At 47.9% G+C, this 19,050-nt stretch overlaps 2 protein-coding genes across 2 annotated transcripts; one reads left to right on the top strand and one right to left on the bottom strand.

The window, feature by feature from the left end:
- The first annotated feature begins 320 nt into the window (after nucleotides 1–320).
- On the top strand, nucleotides 321–4,345 carry TM2D2 (TM2 domain containing 2). Its single transcript, XM_082200688.1, has 4 exons — nucleotides 321–566; nucleotides 2,611–2,698; nucleotides 2,904–3,019; nucleotides 3,847–4,345. Exons 1-4 carry the CDS (start codon nucleotides 346–348, stop codon nucleotides 4,058–4,060), a joined length of 639 nt encoding a protein of 212 aa, XP_082056814.1. The 5' UTR covers nucleotides 321–345; the 3' UTR covers nucleotides 4,061–4,345.
- A 1,741-nt stretch (nucleotides 4,346–6,086) lies between these two features.
- HTRA4 (HtrA serine peptidase 4) lies at nucleotides 6,087–18,653 on the bottom strand (the record flags this gene model as incomplete). Its single annotated transcript, XM_082200175.1, has 9 exons — nucleotides 6,087–6,276; nucleotides 10,721–10,816; nucleotides 11,388–11,445; nucleotides 11,855–11,969; nucleotides 12,174–12,206; nucleotides 13,266–13,460; nucleotides 13,753–13,957; nucleotides 16,787–16,886; nucleotides 18,230–18,653. 9 exons carry the CDS (start codon nucleotides 18,651–18,653, stop codon nucleotides 6,111–6,113), a joined length of 1,392 nt encoding a protein of 463 aa, XP_082056301.1. The 3' UTR covers nucleotides 6,087–6,110.
- Nucleotides 18,654–19,050: the final 397 nt, after the last annotated feature.

The following is a 19,050-nucleotide window of genomic DNA, read 5'->3' as shown; positions in this document are numbered from 1 at the left end:
CTTTAGCAGCAGCTCCTCGGTAATGACTCGAGACCATTTGAAATTCAGACACCGGGGAGTGAAAAGCCGGCAAGGTTGCGCTAGAGGCGCAGCTGGACTACAATTCCCAGCTTCCCTGAGCGCGGCTGGCTGTACTCCTAGAGCGCCCTTCCGGCCCTATGACGCCTTTCCCCTCCGCCGGAAATGCGCGCGGCGCGGCCCCCTACCCGTTTCCCTCGCCTCCGACTGGCTAGCCGAGAATCCCCTTTCCTGATTGGCGGAGAGGGCGGAGGCGAGGCCGGGGCGGAGCGCGGCTTTTCTGGGGAACCGGCGAAGGAGGTTCTGGGCGCGGCGGCGGCGGCCGCCATGGCGGGCCGAGGGCCACCGCTTTGCTACGCGCTGCTGTGCGGGCAGGCGGCGCTGCTGCTGGGCAACCTGCTGCTCCTGCAGGGCGTGCCGCGCAGCCTCCAGCACAACGCCACCCTCGGCCCCGAGCAGCGTGGCCCGGAGCCCCCCGCCAGCGCCGGAGGCGCCTTCTCCTGCCAAGGCCACGGCCCCCACGGCCCGCTCGTGCGCTGCGACCACCTGTAAGGTCCCGCGAGACTTCCTGGAGGGGGGCGGGGAGGCGGCCATCTTCTCCCCCCTCGCCGGAGCCTGAGAGGCGGCTTCTTCCTGGCGCAGCTCGGATTGGCACCCTGGCCTCTCCCCGGCCCAGTCAGGCAGAGGAATATGGGAAGGGAGTTAAAAGGATATGGGGCCCAGGAGGCGGGTGAGGTCCGGCTGGGATCTGTGACTGGGCTCGCCGAGGCCAGGGTTCAGATCCTACCACAGCCATGAAACTCGCTGGGTATCCTTGGGTGGTAGAATCGCAGAACTGTAGAGTTGGAAGGGACAGTGAGGGTCATCTGGTCCAACCCCCTGCAGCAGGGCAGGAATTTTTGCCCAACCTGGGGCTCGAACCCACAACCCAAGAGGCCTCACAACTTCTCAGTGTTGCTGGGAGGATAAACGAGGAGAGGAAGAACAGTGTTTGCCACCTGGAACTCCTTGGAGAAAAAGGGGGGGTCTAAATGTAGTAAAAAAATTAAAAAAATACCTTGGCATACTGTCTTGGCAGGTCTGCTTGGCAGAGGTATGTGTCTGGCTGGCACTGGCCAGCTGTCACATTAAGCAGCCTGGAGGAATGCAGGGGCAAAACTAGGCTCAATTTCACCCGGGTGGGAGACTCAGTATGGTACCCCCTCCCCCATGCATTTGTGTACTTACACACAGGCTGTGAGCCTCAATGGTGCCCCTCTGGAGGCTTCACCGTCCTAGGGTAAAAAACCCCAGGTAGCCCCCACCCCCTGGTAGCTACAGCCCTACCCTAGGGCACTGTTGGAAATTTTAAATTGTGTCCTGTAGTTTCTTGCTGTCAGGTGTGGTGAGGGCCAGAGGAAGCATCAAAATTGGTGGGCCCTGGTGGGTATTCAGAGGTGCTGAGGAGTGCAGTGAGGACTGCAAGGTTAGGCCACAACCTCTGGGGGCAGGAGTCAGGATCCACAGGGGCAGTAGATCTGGCCTCCCAGGAATGTATAACCAGTGCTACAGTAGCAACTGCTGTGGTGTGTTTCTTGGAGGCCAGATCTGCCACTTCCCCTGCCCCATGCTGCCTCCTACAGTGGCATCTTGGTGAATAGGAGTTGTTGCTGGTTTCCTCCCATCCCAGGGAGGAAATGGCAGGGGCTGCTCCTGGGGTCATAATTTGAGGCCGGTGGAGGGTGGCACAGTGTTTTGCTGCTTCTCTGTTGCCAAAATGTCTTGGAATGGTCCTGGGTACAGTGATAGACATTGTGACTTAAGGCGCATTCACTCCTACACTCTAAGGTCAACTTTTTTAAAAAATACTTCTGTACCGATTGCATTGCTTTAAAAAATCCAGACAGAAACTTCAGCAATAAAGGACTACCGGTATACTGCCAGCTCAGAGTAGGAGTCAGCTGAGATGGTGGTTTAAACACAGATGCAAATCCAGTTGCTACTGGCGTAAACTGCTGCTTTCTGGGCACACAGGTGTGAAAGCTCCTTAGTTTAGTTCAGTTTTTGTGTGAAGAACTAAAGGGGTAAGGATGGAACACAAAGGGTTTTTTAACAGTGGAAGGCTGTGGCTTGTGCATGGAAGGATGAGTGGTGCTGGGGTGGAAGACAAAGGCGTTGCCAAAGTCTAGGGCTGGGATATGAATCGGAGCAAACTGGAGGCAAGACAAAGGCCTGGAGGGGAGTGGCAGAAGTTGATTTTGGGCAAGAGAGGGGATGGTTGATGGGGAAGGGAGAAGGGAGTGTGTTGGAAATGGAGTATTAAACTTGATAGCAGGTGTCTGGGGTCAAGGAATAAAGGTTAGGTGCAAGCAGTAAACTGCCCCAGTTAGGAAGGCACAGTATGCTGGAGAGGCTGCTATGGAAGCAGACTGGAGAAGGGATGGGGTTAAATTGATGCTAGCCAGATCAATCTAAGGAAACTGGGGAACATTCATGAATTACTGCTGTGCTCTGACTTCAGCCTTTGTTCCAGCTCTTGTTCCTTGGTGCTTCTGTACTTAACTCTGGAGCACTTCTTCTCAAAATCAAACTCACCTTGTGGTTTATTTGCAGACCTGAGGAGTTTGTAGAGTGTGAGGCTCCCATGGATCATGGTGGAAATGCAAGTGCACGAGAGGAACTGGGCTACGGATGTCTCAAGGTGGGCTCAAAAGGGGTTATTTTGCTACTCTAACATTAGATAAATGTCTGGCAAATTTGGGGTAGGGATAAAGAGAGGCTTGATTTCCTGCTCCCTATGTTCCAAGATAAATTTATTCATTATGGAAAATGTATACTTAAAACAAGGAATCTAGCCCAATAAATTCTCAATTCTGTCCGCTGTTGTTGTTTTGTCCCTGTAATAGTTTGGTGGTCAGGCATATAGTGATGTGAGCCACACTCAGGTCCAATGCAAGGCACTGGATGGTATCGAATGTGCAGGCCAGCGGACCTTTCGGCGGGGGAATAAGCCATGCATAAAGTGAGTTTCCTTTTTGCTTTGTTTCTTGAGATTATTGAACCCAGAATTCCTTTGCAACATTCATTGTGTGACAGGCAGTGCACAGGCTCACCCCCACTTCGGTTTGTGCCATACTTTCTAGCCACAGCTCTATGTCCAAGCTGCCTTTTTTTGGTCCAGCTATGACACGGACGTTGTTTGCCACTGAATCGTAACAAACATCAGTTTTCCGCGAATTGCAGTTTGTTCCAATTCAGAGGTAAACAGCAGGTTTTCCTGGGGAAAACGGCAGGACAACAACAAACTTCTTGAAAATGGACCTAGAGATCATGGGCCTGTGCCTAGAAAGCGCAGCACAAATGGAAGTGTGGATGAGTCCTATGCAAGACAGATCTGACTCTCCTCTCCCATATTGTGTCTTACTGACTTCAAGTGTAAGGAACTATTCTTGCTCACAAACTAAGAGTAAATGCAGGTCTCTTCAGTGCTCCAGCCAAGGCCTATGTAGGCACAGTCTAGTACAGGGGTAGTCAACCTTTTTATACTTACTGCCCACTAATTCATCTTTCCTGATGGTAAAATTTCCTTACTGCCCACCAGAGCTCGATGGAAGGAGGATCCAGCTTGTGCCATAGAACCCCCTCCCACCCACCTAGAATCCTGAAATGCCCACTAGTGGGCGGTAGGGACCAGGTTGACAACCCCTGGGCTAGTACATTTTAAGTACAGTACATAGAGATTCTGTGCATGCTCCTTTATGCCCATTAGAGGGAACTGTTGTACAGTGAAGGCAAGGGTAGATACCAGCTCACTATGTGAAAGTTTTATTCAATTTTGTTCTCTCTCAGATACACGGGGCACTACTTCATAACTACTCTCCTCTACTCCTTTTTCTTGGGCTGCTTTGGAGTGGATCGCTTCTGCCTGGGGCACACAGGCACAGCTGTAGGGAAATTGCTCACTCTTGGAGGACTTGGGATCTGGTGGTTTGTGGACTTGATTCTTCTTATCACTGGGGGACTGATGCCCAGTGATGGAAGCAACTGGTGTACCATTTACTGAAAGTCTACAACTCTGACTGGACCTAAACCAAAGAAGAAATGGGAGGAGATTCTTTGTTCAGCTGGAGGTCTAATGTTTGGATCGTGTCTTGTAGCAGGTATAGAGGTGTACTCATTTTGCTGTGGAATGACATCCTTCTAAAATGGAAATACCAGAAAAATGCAAACCATAATTCTGCTATACATACCTCATTGTCTTGTTTAAATGGAAGCTATGCTTTCCCCATCCACAAGGACCTGAGAAGACTTCTGCCCTGTAGAATAAACCTCAAAAATGGATTTACAACTGTCATGAAGGTATTGAAGTTCTTTATATCCTTACACACTTGTATACGCTCTAGGAGGTGCTTACCCTACTGTGCTTAATCCTAGTTCTCATTGCTATACACTTTAGAAGAGATTTTCCAAATAAGTTTATGCCGCCTATATTAGCTGAAAATACCTAGTGAAGTTGATGTAACTGCAAAAGTTACTTTCTTGTTTGATTTTAGCTCACGCTGGCAGGACTGTTTTCCCATAAGAATGTTGGCCCACAGGTCCACATGAGACAGGATGCTCCCTTAAGTTTCCCTTTCTTGTAAAAGGACGTGAAGTCTTCGGGATTGCTTCCTCATTCTCTGTTAATCTTATATTGTGATGGGATGTGGGTGAAGTAGTTATCCTGACATTTAGCAATGCCAAGCCCAATTTATTGCAGAACTTCAGAATGTTTTTGCAAAGCCAGAGAAACCCAAGTGTAGTAAACCGCCCCTGCCCTCCCCAAATGGCCATTTGCTGGCTCATTTTAATAAAGTAGGGGAATTGGACTATTTTCAGTATCAGCCACAATTTAAATTGCAATTAATGAGGAAGAATGCCTCTTCTCAGTGTGTTAGACTCACAGCAGCACCTGATTAGTCTTTCCTAACCTCTATTTAAGTATGTTCTAGTGACTAATGATCAGTCCATGCTGTAGGTCAGGCCTGTGGCTCTGTGTGTGTGTGTGTGTGTGTGTGTGTGTGTGTGAATGCAACTACCAGCATGTGTACTTTTCAGTAACAGCATGTAAAATGTATTTCCATGTTGTGCAGATGCAGGGTTTTTTTTAAAACTGATGGGTAAGAATAAAGTTTGGAGATTTTAAACTTAAATGTGTAACTATTTTAATCTTGTTTTGAATTTGTTATAAAAATTATGTTCTAGAGTAATAACTGGAAGTGGTATGGGGATGGGTATTCTGAAAAGCTTGATTGTTCCCATCAAGAGATTGGCAAGTACTACCACTTGGAGCAAGGGTCAGGTCCAATGTCCCTCAGACCTTGTGAGGCTGGACTATTTTTTTGGGGGGGGGGGAGAACGAATTCCTATGCCCCACAAATAACCCAGAGATGCATTTTAAATAAAAGGACACATTCTACTCATGTAAAAACATGCTGATTCCCGGACCGTCTATGGGCTGGATTGAGAAGGCGTTTGGGCCGGATCCAGCCCCTGGGCCTTAGTTTGCCTACCCATGACTTGGAGAGTAGGTGCTTAAATAGTCACAAACACCTTGGAGGAGATACTTACCTATCATATTTTGCCTTTGCTTCATGGTGTTGGGAAGGAATATCCACCAGATATTCTCAAGACTAAAGTGGCCTTAATGGCACCTGCCAGCCCTGCACCTGGATAGGTCTGTATTAAATTTAATTCTTGTATTGCAGGCAACCTCCAACATTTGGCACACCTTCAGCTCTTCAGTTGGCACACTAGAAAACGGGATGAGTCAAGTTAAATCTCTGTGTGTAGTAGGGGCATTGCACAAGGTGACCTTCAACCTACAGAGATCTGTGATTGAAAGGAACCCCCTGCTTAACTGTTTTGTCTCACTTAAATGAGTATTTTTTTAAAAAAACAAAGAAAATGGCTTGTCCATTTTCTATTTGAAATATTTGATTTGTTCATACTGGAAAACTAAGAGTTACAAGTATGCTTCCACTTTGTACAGTTCTTTCCTAAACTGTTTCTGATAAGAGTATACAGCAATTTAGGACTTCAACACAAACTTTTTCTGCAGAGGGCACCTTTTTTTAATCAATTTCATCAGGTGTAACTGTCACAATGAGATCTTCGTTTCCTCGCCGCACAACAATGGAGAGGGTGTCACTGTTTTGAACAGTGTCTGTTACATCTCGGGTTGAAGTGACTGTTTTCCCATTAATTGCTGTAATGACATCACCATCTTGCAAGCCAGCACTGCAACCAAAGACAGAAATGTTAAAATATAGGAAGCATTTGATTATGGCACACTTACTTTTTATTGTGGCCAAACTGTTAGATAGCCTTAGTTTCCCCTTATCAAGTACTCTTTCAGGTTGGCCCCTTCCTCCTACTGCACACATAACTTCTAAAAGAAGCACAGGTTGCTTTGGAAGAAGCACTGCAGGGACTCTTGTCTTAGGAGAGACCTTACCACCTTCAGTGGCCATGTGTCAACATGGGAAGCTTTCAGAGTACTGGATGTCAGTACAAAACTTCTTTGGGCTAAAGGGAATTGTATGAACATCTGCCCTCAGGGCTGCATCACAGCTGTCCCTATAATTCAGCATAGAAAGTGTATGAGATGCATTCACATTTTGACAGACAAGCACCTGGGGTGGAAGCAGCTGCCCATCATCTGTCCCCAGGAGAGTGCACTAGGGCTGGGCGATAACTGGTTTTCAATATTGCGATATATCACCAGCTAAATATTGCGATATATCGTATCAAAAAGGAAGGAACTACGGAGAGGCAAACAGGACAATGTCCTGGCAACTGCTACTACTTAAGGGTCTAAAACTGATAAATTATTATACAGTGGTACCTTGGGTTAAGTGCTTAATTTGTTCCGGAGGTCCGTTCTTAACCTGAAACTGTTCTTAACCTGAAGCACCACTTTAGCTAATGGGGCCTCCTGCTGCCACTGCGCCGCTGGAGCACGATTCCTGTTCTTATCCTGAAGCAAAGTTCTTAATCTGAAGCACTATTTCTGGGTTAGTGGAGTCTGTAACCTGAAGCGTATGTAACCCGAAGCGTATGTAACCCGAGGTACCACTGTATTCACCTCATGGTACTTTCAGCAGCAGGCAAGCCAGAATGCATCCAAATGAGACTTTTGGTTTTGGGCTTGGCTACCAAATGGTGGTAATCAGAACAATCCAAAGTTTGGTGATGTGTCTTTGCCTCAGTCTTCTCCGATAAAGAAAACAATGCCCGACCTGAAGAATTTGGAGCAAATGATTCAGCAAAGGAAACACAGCCCAGAATAACTAAGGAGATAGTACAAGAATACTTGGCTAGTTTAGATGTATTCAAGTCTCCAGGGCCAGATGAACTGCATCCAAGAGTATTAAAAAAACTGGCAGATGTGATCTCAGAACCACTGGCAGTCATCTTTGAGAATTCCTGGAGAACAGGCGAAGTCCTGGCAGACTGGAGGAGGGCAAATGTCCCTATTTTCAAAAAGGGGAAAAGAGAGGACCCAAATAATTATCGCCCAGTCAGTCTGACATCAATACCAGGGAAGATTCTGGAGCAGATCATTAAGCAAACAGTCTGTGAGCACCTAGAAAGGAATGCTGTGATCACCAATAGTCAGCATGGATTTCTGAAAAATAAGTCATGTCAGACTAACCTGATCTCGTTTTTTGACAGAATTACAAGCCTGGTAGATGAAGGGAACGCAGTGGATGTAGCCTACCTTGATTTCAGCAAGGCATTCGACAAGGTGCCCCATGATATTCTTGTAAAGAAGCTGGTAAAATGCGGTCTTGACTATGCTACCACTCAGTGGATTTGTAACTGGCTGACTGACCGAACCCACAGGGTGCTCATCAATGGTTCCTCTTCATCCTGGAGAAGAGTGACTAGTGGGGTGCCACAGAGTTCTGTCTTGGGCCCGGTCTTATTCAACATCTTTATCAACGACTTGGATGATGGACTCAAGGGCATCCTGATCAAATTTGCAGATGACACCAAACTGGGAGGGGTGGCTAACACCCCAGAGGACAGGATCACACTTCAAAACGACCTTGACAGATTAGAGAACTGGGCCAAAACAAACAAGATGAATTTTAACAGGGAGAAATGTAAAGTATTGCACTTGGGCAAAAAAAATGAGAGGCACAAATACAAGATGGGGGACACCTGGCTTGAGAGCAGTACATGTGAAAAGGATCTAGGAGTCTTGGTTGACCACAAACTTGACATGAGCCAACAGTGTGACGCGGCAGCTAAAAAAGCCAATGCAATTCTGGGCTGCATCAATAGGAGTATAGCATCTAGATCAAGGGAAGTAATAGTGCCACTGTATTCTGCTCTGGTCAGACCTCACCTAGAGTACTGTGTCCAGTTCTGGGCACCACAATTCAAGAAGGACACTGACAAACTGGAACGTGTCCAGAGGAGGGCAACCAAAATGGTCAAAGGCCTGGAAACGATGCCTTATGAGGAACGGCTAAGGGAGCTGGGCATGTTTAGCCTGGAGAAGAGGAGGTTAAGGGGTGATATGATAGCCATGTTTAAATATATAAAAGGATGTCACATAGAGGAGGGAGAAAGGTTGTTTTCTGCTGCTCCAGAGAAGCGGACACGGAGCAATGGATCCAAACTACAAGAAAGAAGATTCCACCTAAACATTAGGAAGAACTTCCTGACAGTAAGAGCTGTTGGACAGTGGAATTTGCTGCCAAGGAGTGTGGTGGAGTCTCCTACTTTGGAGGTCTTTAAGCAGAGGCTTGACAACCATATGTCAGGAGTGCTCTGATGGTGTTTCTTGCTTGGCAGGGGGTTGGACTCGATGGCCCTTGTGGTCTCTTCCAACTCTATGATTCTATGAAATACCAATACTCTGGGACTTCCAGCAGGCCTGCTAGGAGGCAGCAGCGGCGGCAGCCTGGCAATGGCAGAATCAACGATCGGGGGGGGGGGGCAGTGGCAGCCTGGCAGTGGCACAATAATCAGCAGCCTGTGAAGCCTCACCGTGGTAGTGGACAGAGGCGGCAGAAGCGGTGGCAGCCTGTGAGGACTTGTTGCGGTGGCTTCAGTAGTGGTGACCTGCAAGACCTTGTGGCAGAGGCAAAATCGACAATGGCCTGCAGGGCCTTGTCATGTCGGTGGCAGTAGTGGTGTACTTGTGAGGCCTTGTAGTTGTGGCAGAAGATGGCAGAAGCAGAGGTGGCCTGCAAGACCTCATTAAGGCAGGCTGCCACAGCTTCTGCCATCGCCTACCACTACTGCCAGGAGAGCTTGCAGGCCACCGCCACTTCTTGCCACCATGGCGAGGCCTTGCAAGCCCCACAGCTGGTGTTGCCCTAAGGCCTCGCAGGCTGCCACTACTATTGGTGCCATGCATTGCCGCTGCAAGGCCTTGCAAGATGCCGCTGCTACTTCTGCCCCCTCCCGTTATCGCCATGAGGGCTTGCAGACTACCACTGATTGTGCCGCCACTGCGAGGCCTTGCAGGTTGTCACCGCTATTGCTGACATGTACTGCGGTCATGGCAAGCTGTTTCTGTCTCCTAGCAGGCCTGCTGGCAGTCCCAGATTTTTTGTATTCACTATGACTCATCACTGTACTTTGGAGTGTCCTGAGTGCCATCATTTGGTAGCCAAGCCCAAAACCAAAAGTCTCATTTGGATGTATTCTGGCTTGCCTGCTGCTGAAACTGTGTGTGTGATGATCGAAAATATTGCCATTTATGTTTTAGTCCCCTAAGTAGTAGCAGTTGCCAGGACATTGATAACACTGCAGTGTTTAGCTGGTGAGTTAGCGTGATGTTTAGTTGGTGAGATATTGCCTAGCCCTTACACACATTGTGATTCGCAATCTGTTGCCAGCTCAAATATGGAACAAGACAATGAACTTCAAACTGGTTTTGGCTGATACATCAACATATTGCCCAGCCTAGTGTACACCCAGAATATTAGGTTTTGTTTTAATTTTGCTTTAAAAGTGTTACTGTAAAACCACCTTAAGTTTGTTCTAAAGTTGGAAACATAGTTTGCACACTTTGTGATCTTCACTCAGGCCTTTCTCTGTACAGCAGCCTTCCCCAGCCCAGTGTCTTCCAGATGTTTTGGACTACATCTCCTCCAGCAGCTGGTACTGATGGGAAGCTGTTGTCCAAAACACCTGCAGGCTGTTAAGACATCCTTTCTACAGGGAACTCTTCTACAGCTGCCTCAGTCTGCCCTAGTTTCCTGCCAGCCTTGGGGATTAACATTCACAGAGGGGTCTAAGTGGGTAGGCTGTCCCTGGGCTATTTCCTATCTAATTATTCCTGCTCCTAGAAGACTCGTGTGAGCCATGGTTATGCAAACAGTTTAGTAAATGCACCTCTGTACAAATCTTCATAAAGAATATAGTGTTTCTTTCTTAAGGGACTTAAATCGTCGCATGAAATATGGGGGGGGGGGGGGCTGAACAAAGCTGACTTATAGCACAGGTGTGTCCCTGTGGCCAAGATCCAGTTCTGTGCTGCAGTTTTGTTTTTAAACATTTTCTGCAAGAACTTGGGTAGCACCATACTATCATTGCAGAGAGAGTGTGTGTGAGAGAGCAGCACTTCTAAATCAGAAACATTCCCAGAGAAGCAAGGCAAGCACTCTTACTTTCTATCCAATCCCAATAGCATATGGGTGGGTAGAAATGAATATTTTACCTTGCAGCTGCTGTTCCTTGAATCACTTCGTAGACATAGACACCCGAGCTCAGGTCTGGGAAATCCCTGTCCCGTCGTCTCAGTTCACGGATGAGACTAAGGGAAGATCAGGACAGTATAGTCAATCAGGTGGTCTACCCACTAAATGCAGAAATCCCAAATCTAATCAAAACACCGTAGGTGTTTAGCAGCACAACTGAGGTGAGTATAACAAGCCACGGCCTCCCCCAACCCCTCTCCCCACAACTGGTGATAGTGCTGCCAGGAAACATCCCTGCCAGCAGGGGACACTACATGGGCACTGGTGGTGGGTGTGAGGAGACTGCACACCCTTCACTAGTTTGAATTTGTCTGGGGAGATAGGGTGCCCTACTGCAGCTTGAAAGAGGAACTCTGAGGACATCACCACCATCAACATTTCCCCAAGTTTTACCTATTGAGCAAATATAAAGTTTCCCACTTAAGCTGACTAGGTGGGAAATAATGGTTTAAGGGGCAGGTTACAGAACAAGGATCCTGAGTGACCACTGGCAAATGAGTACTCAAATAACTTTATTTGGGGGGGGGGGGCTTCAATCATGCAATACTAACATGAACTTGGCCTAACACTGAGAGGCCAGGAGGGAGAGGCCAGGTGAAAGACAGGGGTGTGGGACTGAGGACTTACTTGAAACTGAGAGGGAGCATTCGGAGTCCCAGGTATTTTTTCTTGGGTCTGATCTTCCCTAGAGAGACATGAGAGTTAGAAGCATTCTCAACAAAGTCATGAAAAGAAAGGACAGGTTGGGTCTGGCCCCCTCTCTTTCTCTGTTTACACAAAGGCCTAAACAAGCTGGTGTTCCCCTGCTCTGCACTCAAAAAAAAAAAAAAAAAAGGACAGAGGGATTGTGTGAACTAGACAGAAGGTTCTCTGATAGCCTTAAAAACACGTCTATTATATATTCATAAGAAAGTGGGAATCTCCTTTCCGGGGATTCAGAGAAGAGTCTTTACCTGCTCTGCCTGGAGATGTTAGCAATTGATCCTGGGGTGCAAAGCAGTTGCTCCCGCTGAGTTACAGCCGTTTCTACTGCCTACAGGGAGTGTCTGTGTGGGAGCCCTACCTCACAAAACAAGAAACGGGCTTCCTATTACCTTTCATGTAGCGATTGTGATAATCTTCCAGGAACTGGCGGATTCGATCAGAGGGGATGGCAAAGGAGATGCCGGCTGTGACCTTCAGGGTGTTCATTCCAATGACTTCACCATCCTAATGGAAAGAGAGCAGCTGTTGTGGCCAAACGGAAGGATTTCCATCCCCTTTCACACCTTTTTTCTCTTATCACATTATTTCCTCTATAAATGTATTTTTTTTTAAATACACACAAAAAAATACAGATAGTGGCTAGTGGAAGAAAAACACTTTAAGTTTAGACAAAAATGAGGGGTGAGAAAGAATAAAATAATAGCTTACCAAGTTTACCAATGGCCCTCCAGAATTCCCATACTGCAAAAGAGAACAGAATTGAAGGGGGGGGGTAATCAATGCATTCCAAATCCACTTCTTACAGAATTCCCAGGTGATGGAACATTTGCCAGTGCGCTTCCAAAGAGTTTACAGCCCATTTTGCTTACAATCATCAGAATTGTCTTAGGTTTGTAGTGTGTTAAGTCACTCCCTAAAAAAGCCCCAGCCTCTGACTGACTTGGCTTCAGCTTCTCAACCATCTGCTCCCACCCCAGGCCCCACCTGTGCTTCTGTGCACTCATGGAAACAGTTTCTCCTATAGAACTTAAGGTCCCTGACAAACACATTTCAAAGAAACAAAAATGTATATGTAAAATATGTGTCTGCTTGAATATCCAAGTGGGTCAGGACAGATCCACCATCCCTGTACAACCTTGTACAACCTGCTTGTAACACGACACAATGTCAGAGGACCCATTTTTCTCTTGCAGCACGGCAAATTGTACAACCATGGAAACTCAAAGGCCAAGCAAGCATTGCTTGAAGTTACTGCTGATTGGTGCCTGACTTGAATCCCCCCTTGGGCAGGGTCCCCACTGGTCTCAGCAGGCTTGAAGTAGCTGCCAATCCAGTGATTTGTGCTGCTTCAAGCTCCATTTCCTGGCAGGGCTTGGCTATGCTATGGAGTTCCCTGTGGATATCTCATTGGGCAGGCTGTCACTGGCAACCGACTGACTGGTGCAAACGACAAGCCTCTTTACCAAGGAACTATCAGAAGCACCCTTTAAGGCTCCCAATGGCATGTTGGCAGTCCTACAGGTATTATGACGTTCAGGTGGGGCAGGTGAGTGTGGTTTTGAGGGAAACTCAGGGGCCAACTTTGGCTTGGAGGCTAGAGGTTCCCCAAGCCTCAAAGAATCCCTCCTCATTCATTTCTACCCACTGCAAGATCAAAGAGAAGGCGGGCAAGCATGCAAGACAGAAGGAGAAACCCAAGAAGAATGGCAAACCAAAACTTCACCAAACTTTCTGGCAGCAATGCTACTGACTGCCCCATTTGAGCTGGAGGAGCGCCCCCCCCCCCCGCGACTCTCTTACATTTATAATGGCGTCAGTCTGGATGTATTCCATGTCAGAGTCCTTAAGGCCAAGCTCCTTCCCATCTCTCTGCGTGCTGCTCACAATTCCCGTTGTCACAGTGTTTTGAAGGGAGAAAGGGCTGCCCAGAGCCACCACAAACTCCCCAGGACGCAGCTCAGAGGACTTGCCCAGCAGGAGGATTGGGAGGGCCATCTGCACAGGGTTTAAAATATGGTTTTTATTTTTTAAAGGGGTCACTCACCTGGTCCCCTGTGGCAATTCAGATTAGTTTGTAGGCAGAGAAGCTACCATTGTTTCTTCCTGGCCATAAGTAGCTAGGCTTGAGAGGCAGCAGTTGTAGTGGTCTTCTTCGATTCTGCTCTCTCAAATACAGCCCAGTTTATGGAATGAATTCTGCCACCCTCTTTACACCACTGTAATATGATAAGATAGAGTCTGAGCCTTGGGGGTTTCTTGCCCTGCTGAGAAACAAAGCCGTTCTCACCTGGGGGTCTATTTTGATCAGGGCGATGTCCAGTTTGTGGTCAACATCTTTCACCTTGGCATCAAACTGGTGGCCATTCTGGAGCTCCACTTTGATCCTATGCTTGTTGGTGAGAACATGGGCGTTGGTGAGGATCAGGCCATCCTCGGACACAATGAAACCCGAACCGCTGGAGACCAGGACTTCTTGGTTTGTGTAAGGTGACCTGCCACAGGGTCACACAGAGACAAATTCACTACTGCTAGCCACAAAATCTGCATCCATTCATTTACCATTTCAATTTGTATCCCACCCTTCCTCTCAAAGCCCAGGTTGCCGAACACATCAGCAACAGACTAGTACAAGGAAAAATAAAATTAACGCATGTTTAAAACAGGTAAAAACAAAGGTCTGAGCAATGAGGCTGGAGATATAGCATGTTTAGAGCAGTGAGACTCTTTACCCTGCCTACAAATCAGCCCAAATGTAACCTTTCCTTCCTTGTGACAAGCTTGGGGCAAGTACAGTATGAGGGAGAAACATATCCACTTCAATGGGGAAAAGCGAGCAATGCAGGAGCATCTGTCATGCCACCAACATACTTATGTTACATAACAATTTTGCAACATCAGTGGCGTAGCGTGGGGGGTGCAGGGGGGGCCGGCTGCACCGGGCGCAACATCTGGGGGTTAGGGTTAGGGGGCGCAAATTACTTGCCTTGCCCCGGGTGCTGACAACCCACGCTACGCCACTGTGCAACATCCATAAAAATGTTTGCTTTTTTTTTAAAAAAAGTAAGAAAATAGCATGAGGTGAAAGCTGAATGCATGAAAAAAAACACACAACCAAACATACCATGTGTTTTAAAAACTGTTTGGCCTGTCCAGGAGGAAAAGCAAGACTCACACATTTCACCCAGCATCTCTCATCTTGCTGGAAGGTCTGCACGTTGCAGAAACTTGCAAAATCAGGACAAATCTAGGCTTATGCTGGAAGTGAAGAGCCTGCTCTGCAAATACTGTATCTGTCCTACTCTTTAGCTTTTGATTAACAAAATACAAATAGGTACCAAAAACATTTGAAGTCAGCCCTGTTTAGGGAAGTTTTTAATGTTTGATATTTTATCGCTTTTGAAATATTCTGTTGGGAGCCGCCCAGAGTTTGCTGGGGCAATCCAGCCAGATGTGCGGCGTATGTGTGCAACGTATGTAATGTATGTAAGTATGTATGTATGTATAAATAAATAAATAAATAAATATTAACAACAACAAGCTTTCCATACAAGACAGCAGAGGAGAGGAGAGGAGGATGACCTTCACATTGCAAATCATATTTAAGAGGAAAGCTCTTTAGGCATATGAGCTTCTGCAAATCTAACTAATTCCCAGATAACATCCATGTTTGTACCACCCAATAGTTCAAAGTTTGATATAAAAACAAGAAAATAAAGGGAAATGATGCAGCTCAGTGACCAGGTACATGTTTTGCTTGCAGAAGCTCCCAAGTTGAGTCTCCAGGTGGCTGATGGGGTCTTCTGGAGCTAAACAAGGCTTTGGTCATAATCCAATACAGTGGTACCTCGGGTTACATACGCTTCAGGTTACAGACTCCTCTAACCCAGAAACAGTACCTCGGGTTAAGAACTTTGCTTCAGGATGAGAACAGAAATTGTGCTCCGGCAGCGCGGCAGCAGTGGGAGGCCCCATTAGCTAAAGTGGTGCTTCAGGTTAAGAACAGTTTGAGGTTAAGAATGGACCTCCGGAATGAATTAAGTACTTAACCCGAGGTACCACTGTACTAAACTATATGCTTAAGCCTATTGATTATGACATTACGCCCATTGAAAGCTGTTTCAGATCTGTTCCTAAGTTATCCATGCATAGTACTTCTGACTATACTATATCCTATCAGACAATAACTCAAATAAAAATTAAGCCAAGCTTTAATCAGGGCAGTCAGCTATTGGAAATATTTGCCTTCAAATTGCTTAGTAATCCTATAATCAAGCAGTGGATCTATTTCCATGTCAAAAGCTCTTCTAGGTGGAAGATAACGTATCAGTAAATTTTAAGTAATTCCCATCCATCCTCATTTGAGGGCAATGGAGAGAAATTAATTACACCAGCTCCATGCTGGTGCGGCCTGAGAGGAATGGATTTACTTTGGATTACGGAGATCCACCATCAGCTCTGCCTTGCCCTTCAAATGCCCAGTTTGAAGCTCTCGAGCTCTTCCTCAGGGGCCACACCAAGGCAGTGCTTTTCTGCTGGCAGAGGGCACACATCCACCATCTCCTAAAACCATCCAGCAGGAATCACTAGGGAGATAGCGTTGCAGCCTCAATCAAGTGCCTTCATATTACATAGCTTAGTTGCACTTTGCAGGCTTTGTTGAGCAATCAGATGGATTAATTGATTAAAAATAATATTTGTACTGACTGGAAAGGTGCCTCTGAACTGGAAAACTTTTTTTAAAAAAATTGATGGTTTCTGACTTCTAAAAACTGCAATGGCCATATTAGAAAAGGCATTCTCTCTCACATTGCATGGTGCCCTGCTGCCGCACAACCATGCATTGTTTAAAATATGGTTACATTATTCAAAAACTGATTTTATTTACAAACAAATGTATGCATATTCAATTGATTCATTAATCATTTAAAACTCATATGATGAACTGACCAAGATTTCTTAAACCAAGTGACCAAGGTTCAATATGCAGCTGTAATAAAATAAAACAAAAGTGTGCAAGCCGTGGTGACTATGTCTTAAGCATCTCCACACAAGACCACCCTTCCCCCAGGCTGAAAATGGCCTCATTCACTGCTTTGGCTGAAGCTCCTGGCTTTAAAGCAGGCATAGGCAAACTCGGCCCTCCAGATGTTTTGGGACTACAACGATGATGGGAGTTGTAGTCCCAAAACATCTGGAGGGCCAAGTTTGCCTATACCTGCTTTAAAGAGCTGGGAAAGGCAGCTCCTATAGCGCCACAGTTGACCAAGGAATAACCTCTGCAAAAAAAGTTAATGGGCAGACAAGTGGCTAATGGAGCTTACCTGCGGAAGAGTTCCAAGTGCACGACGGCAGGAGCAATCTTCTCCACCACGTCAGCAATAAAGTTGAACTTGTACCGCAGACTGTTGGGATCCACAAGACCTGTGAAGCAAGGGATGTGTCTGGCACTTGTCCAATACAAAGTTGGATCTCAACATGCTCTGCAAGCAGGGACAGGCAAACTTCAGACTGGCAGGCTATATTTTGTTTTTATACTGGATCCCAGAGAGCCTCTAGCTGGAGCAGGATGCAAGAGAGCAGTGGAATGGCAACATATTCTTAGAAATATGGAGCAAGGGGCCTCTGGGCATATGCTTAGCCCAGGCATTTGTTTTCAGTCCTGTCACATGAAAAGCCACTCCTGGTTTTCCCCTACAGCTGCTTTCTTTCAAAATTAGGGAGCTGAGAGGAGTCTTGCTTACCTACTGTAAATCACCACATGGCTATCGATAGATCCACTCTCCCCTGCTCTACAGCAGAGGTTCCCAAACTCCACCCCAGCCCCACCTCATGGACCACTTAAAAATCATTTAATGATTTTTCTGTCTGTTGCAGCAACTGTAATGTACATTGTATTTAACTGTATTACAATTAATAATATGAAGATTAAAGATTAATATGCACTACAATAAATGTGCCATCTCCCATGTTCAGCCACAAAGCCAGACATGTCACAGAACACCTGGAAGAAGTTTGCAGACCAAGTGCGGTCCATAGACCATGGATTGAGATTGCCTGCTCTGCAGTCTAGAGTTTGCACTTGACACAAAAGAAATACGCAAAGGACACATAAAGTGTATGCAGAAAGGATCAAAGTGGACCAGATTTTATTGGATTGCAACTCCCCTCATCCCTAGCCATGAACTATCCTAGCTGATGGGAATTGTAATACCTGTGCCAAACTCTGAAGAGTACCTGGGTAGAAAAGGCTGCTGCAGGCAACCTTGGGTTAACTAGAGGAAAAGTGCAAACTTCTAGAACAGCTTCCTAAGGGAGTCAGTTCATAGGGGACAGATTCCTTCCTTTTTGCAACATTTGAATAAGCTAAGAATTCACTTCTAGCATTTGCAGGAAAAGAGGAGCCCAAAATTCTAACTTGGGGCTCAGCAGTTGAGACGAAGTCACCTCGAGCAATCCATCCATAAACTCAGGCGCCAGTCCCCCAAATGGCTTCACAGACGTTCCTCTTCTGAGGACTCTGCCCTTGTTCCCGAGTGGCTGAAGCCGGGAGCGGACTCCGCTGAAGAAGCGCAAGGCTCGAGTCGGGAGATGATCTGCCGACAGTCCAGCCCCGCGTTGCCCCCGAGAACAACCCGCCGCCGGGCAGCAGCTCCCCGCCCTGCTGTCTCCCCGGCAGCTGGCCTTCCCAGGTCGACTGCCGGCTCTCCCTCCTCGGCCAACCCGACGGCTGCTTTGAAAGCTCCCCCAGCCCGGGCATCTCGCACCTTTTTCTCTGCAGCCGCCCTTCTGGACGGCGATGACAGGCAGCTCCCTCCGACGGCCGGCCTGCTGGTTCTCGGCGCGCAGGTGGCACAGGCTCCGGTAGGTGCGCCCGTCGCTGCCGCACACGGCCAGCGGGGACTCGGCGCACGAGCAGGTGCCGCGCGCGCCGCCTCCGCCCGGCGGCCTCCGGCAGGCGAGTCCGCGGGCGCAGCGCCCGCCCGGGGCGCACGGCTGCCCTTCCCCGCCCGCGCACTCCCAGCAGCAGCCGCAGCGGTCGGGCCGCAGCTCCCCGCCGGCCGCCGAGCACGCCAGCGCCGAGCGCCCGGGGCAGCGCTCCGGCTCGCACGTCGGCGGGCAGGGCGGCGACGGGGCGGCCGCCACGGCCAGCAGCGCCCCCAGCAGCCAGCGGAGCCGCGGAGCCGCCATGGCCAAGAAGGGGCCCACCTCTGCTCGACGGCCGCGCCGACGGCGCCTTATAGCCCGGGAGGAGGCCGGGCGCGCGGGCGGGCGCGCGGGCGGGGAAATGGAGGCCCTCGGGGCGCAATCGCAGGGGGCGCCGGCGAAAGGCTGCGCGCACTGTCCAAAACAGAAAGCGAAATGTTGAATATATTCATTCATTCCAGGGTCAAGCACATCGTTTTAGAAATTTCTTAAATATAGAATCATAGAATCATAGAGTTGGAAGAGACCACAAGGGCCATCGAGTCCAACCCCCTGCCAAGCAGGAAACACCATCAGAGCACTCCTGACATATGGTTGTCAAGCCTCTACTTAAAGACCTCCAAAGGAGGAGACTCCACCACACTCCTTGGCAGCAAATTCC

Source organism: Podarcis vaucheri (assembly GCF_965113315.1).
Source record: "Podarcis vaucheri genome assembly, chromosome: 15".
Classification (NCBI taxonomy): Eukaryota; Metazoa; Chordata; class Lepidosauria; order Squamata; family Lacertidae; genus Podarcis; species Podarcis vaucheri.
The sequence above is the reverse complement of the archived record's forward strand: the minus strand, read 5'-3'. Positions and strand labels throughout refer to the sequence as shown.

Excerpts from the sequence above, each read along its gene's own strand:
- TM2D2 (XM_082200688.1), top strand. The coding sequence starts at position 346 with ATGGCGGGCCGAGGGCCACCGCTTTGCTACGCGCTGCTGTGCGGGCAG. Across the intron at positions 2,699-2,903 it reads TGGGCTACGGATGTCTCAAG|TTTGGTGGTCAGGCATATAG; the intron begins GTGGGCTCAAAA and ends TCCCTGTAATAG. Across the intron at positions 3,020-3,846 it reads GGGAATAAGCCATGCATAAA|ATACACGGGGCACTACTTCA; the intron begins GTGAGTTTCCTT and ends GTTCTCTCTCAG.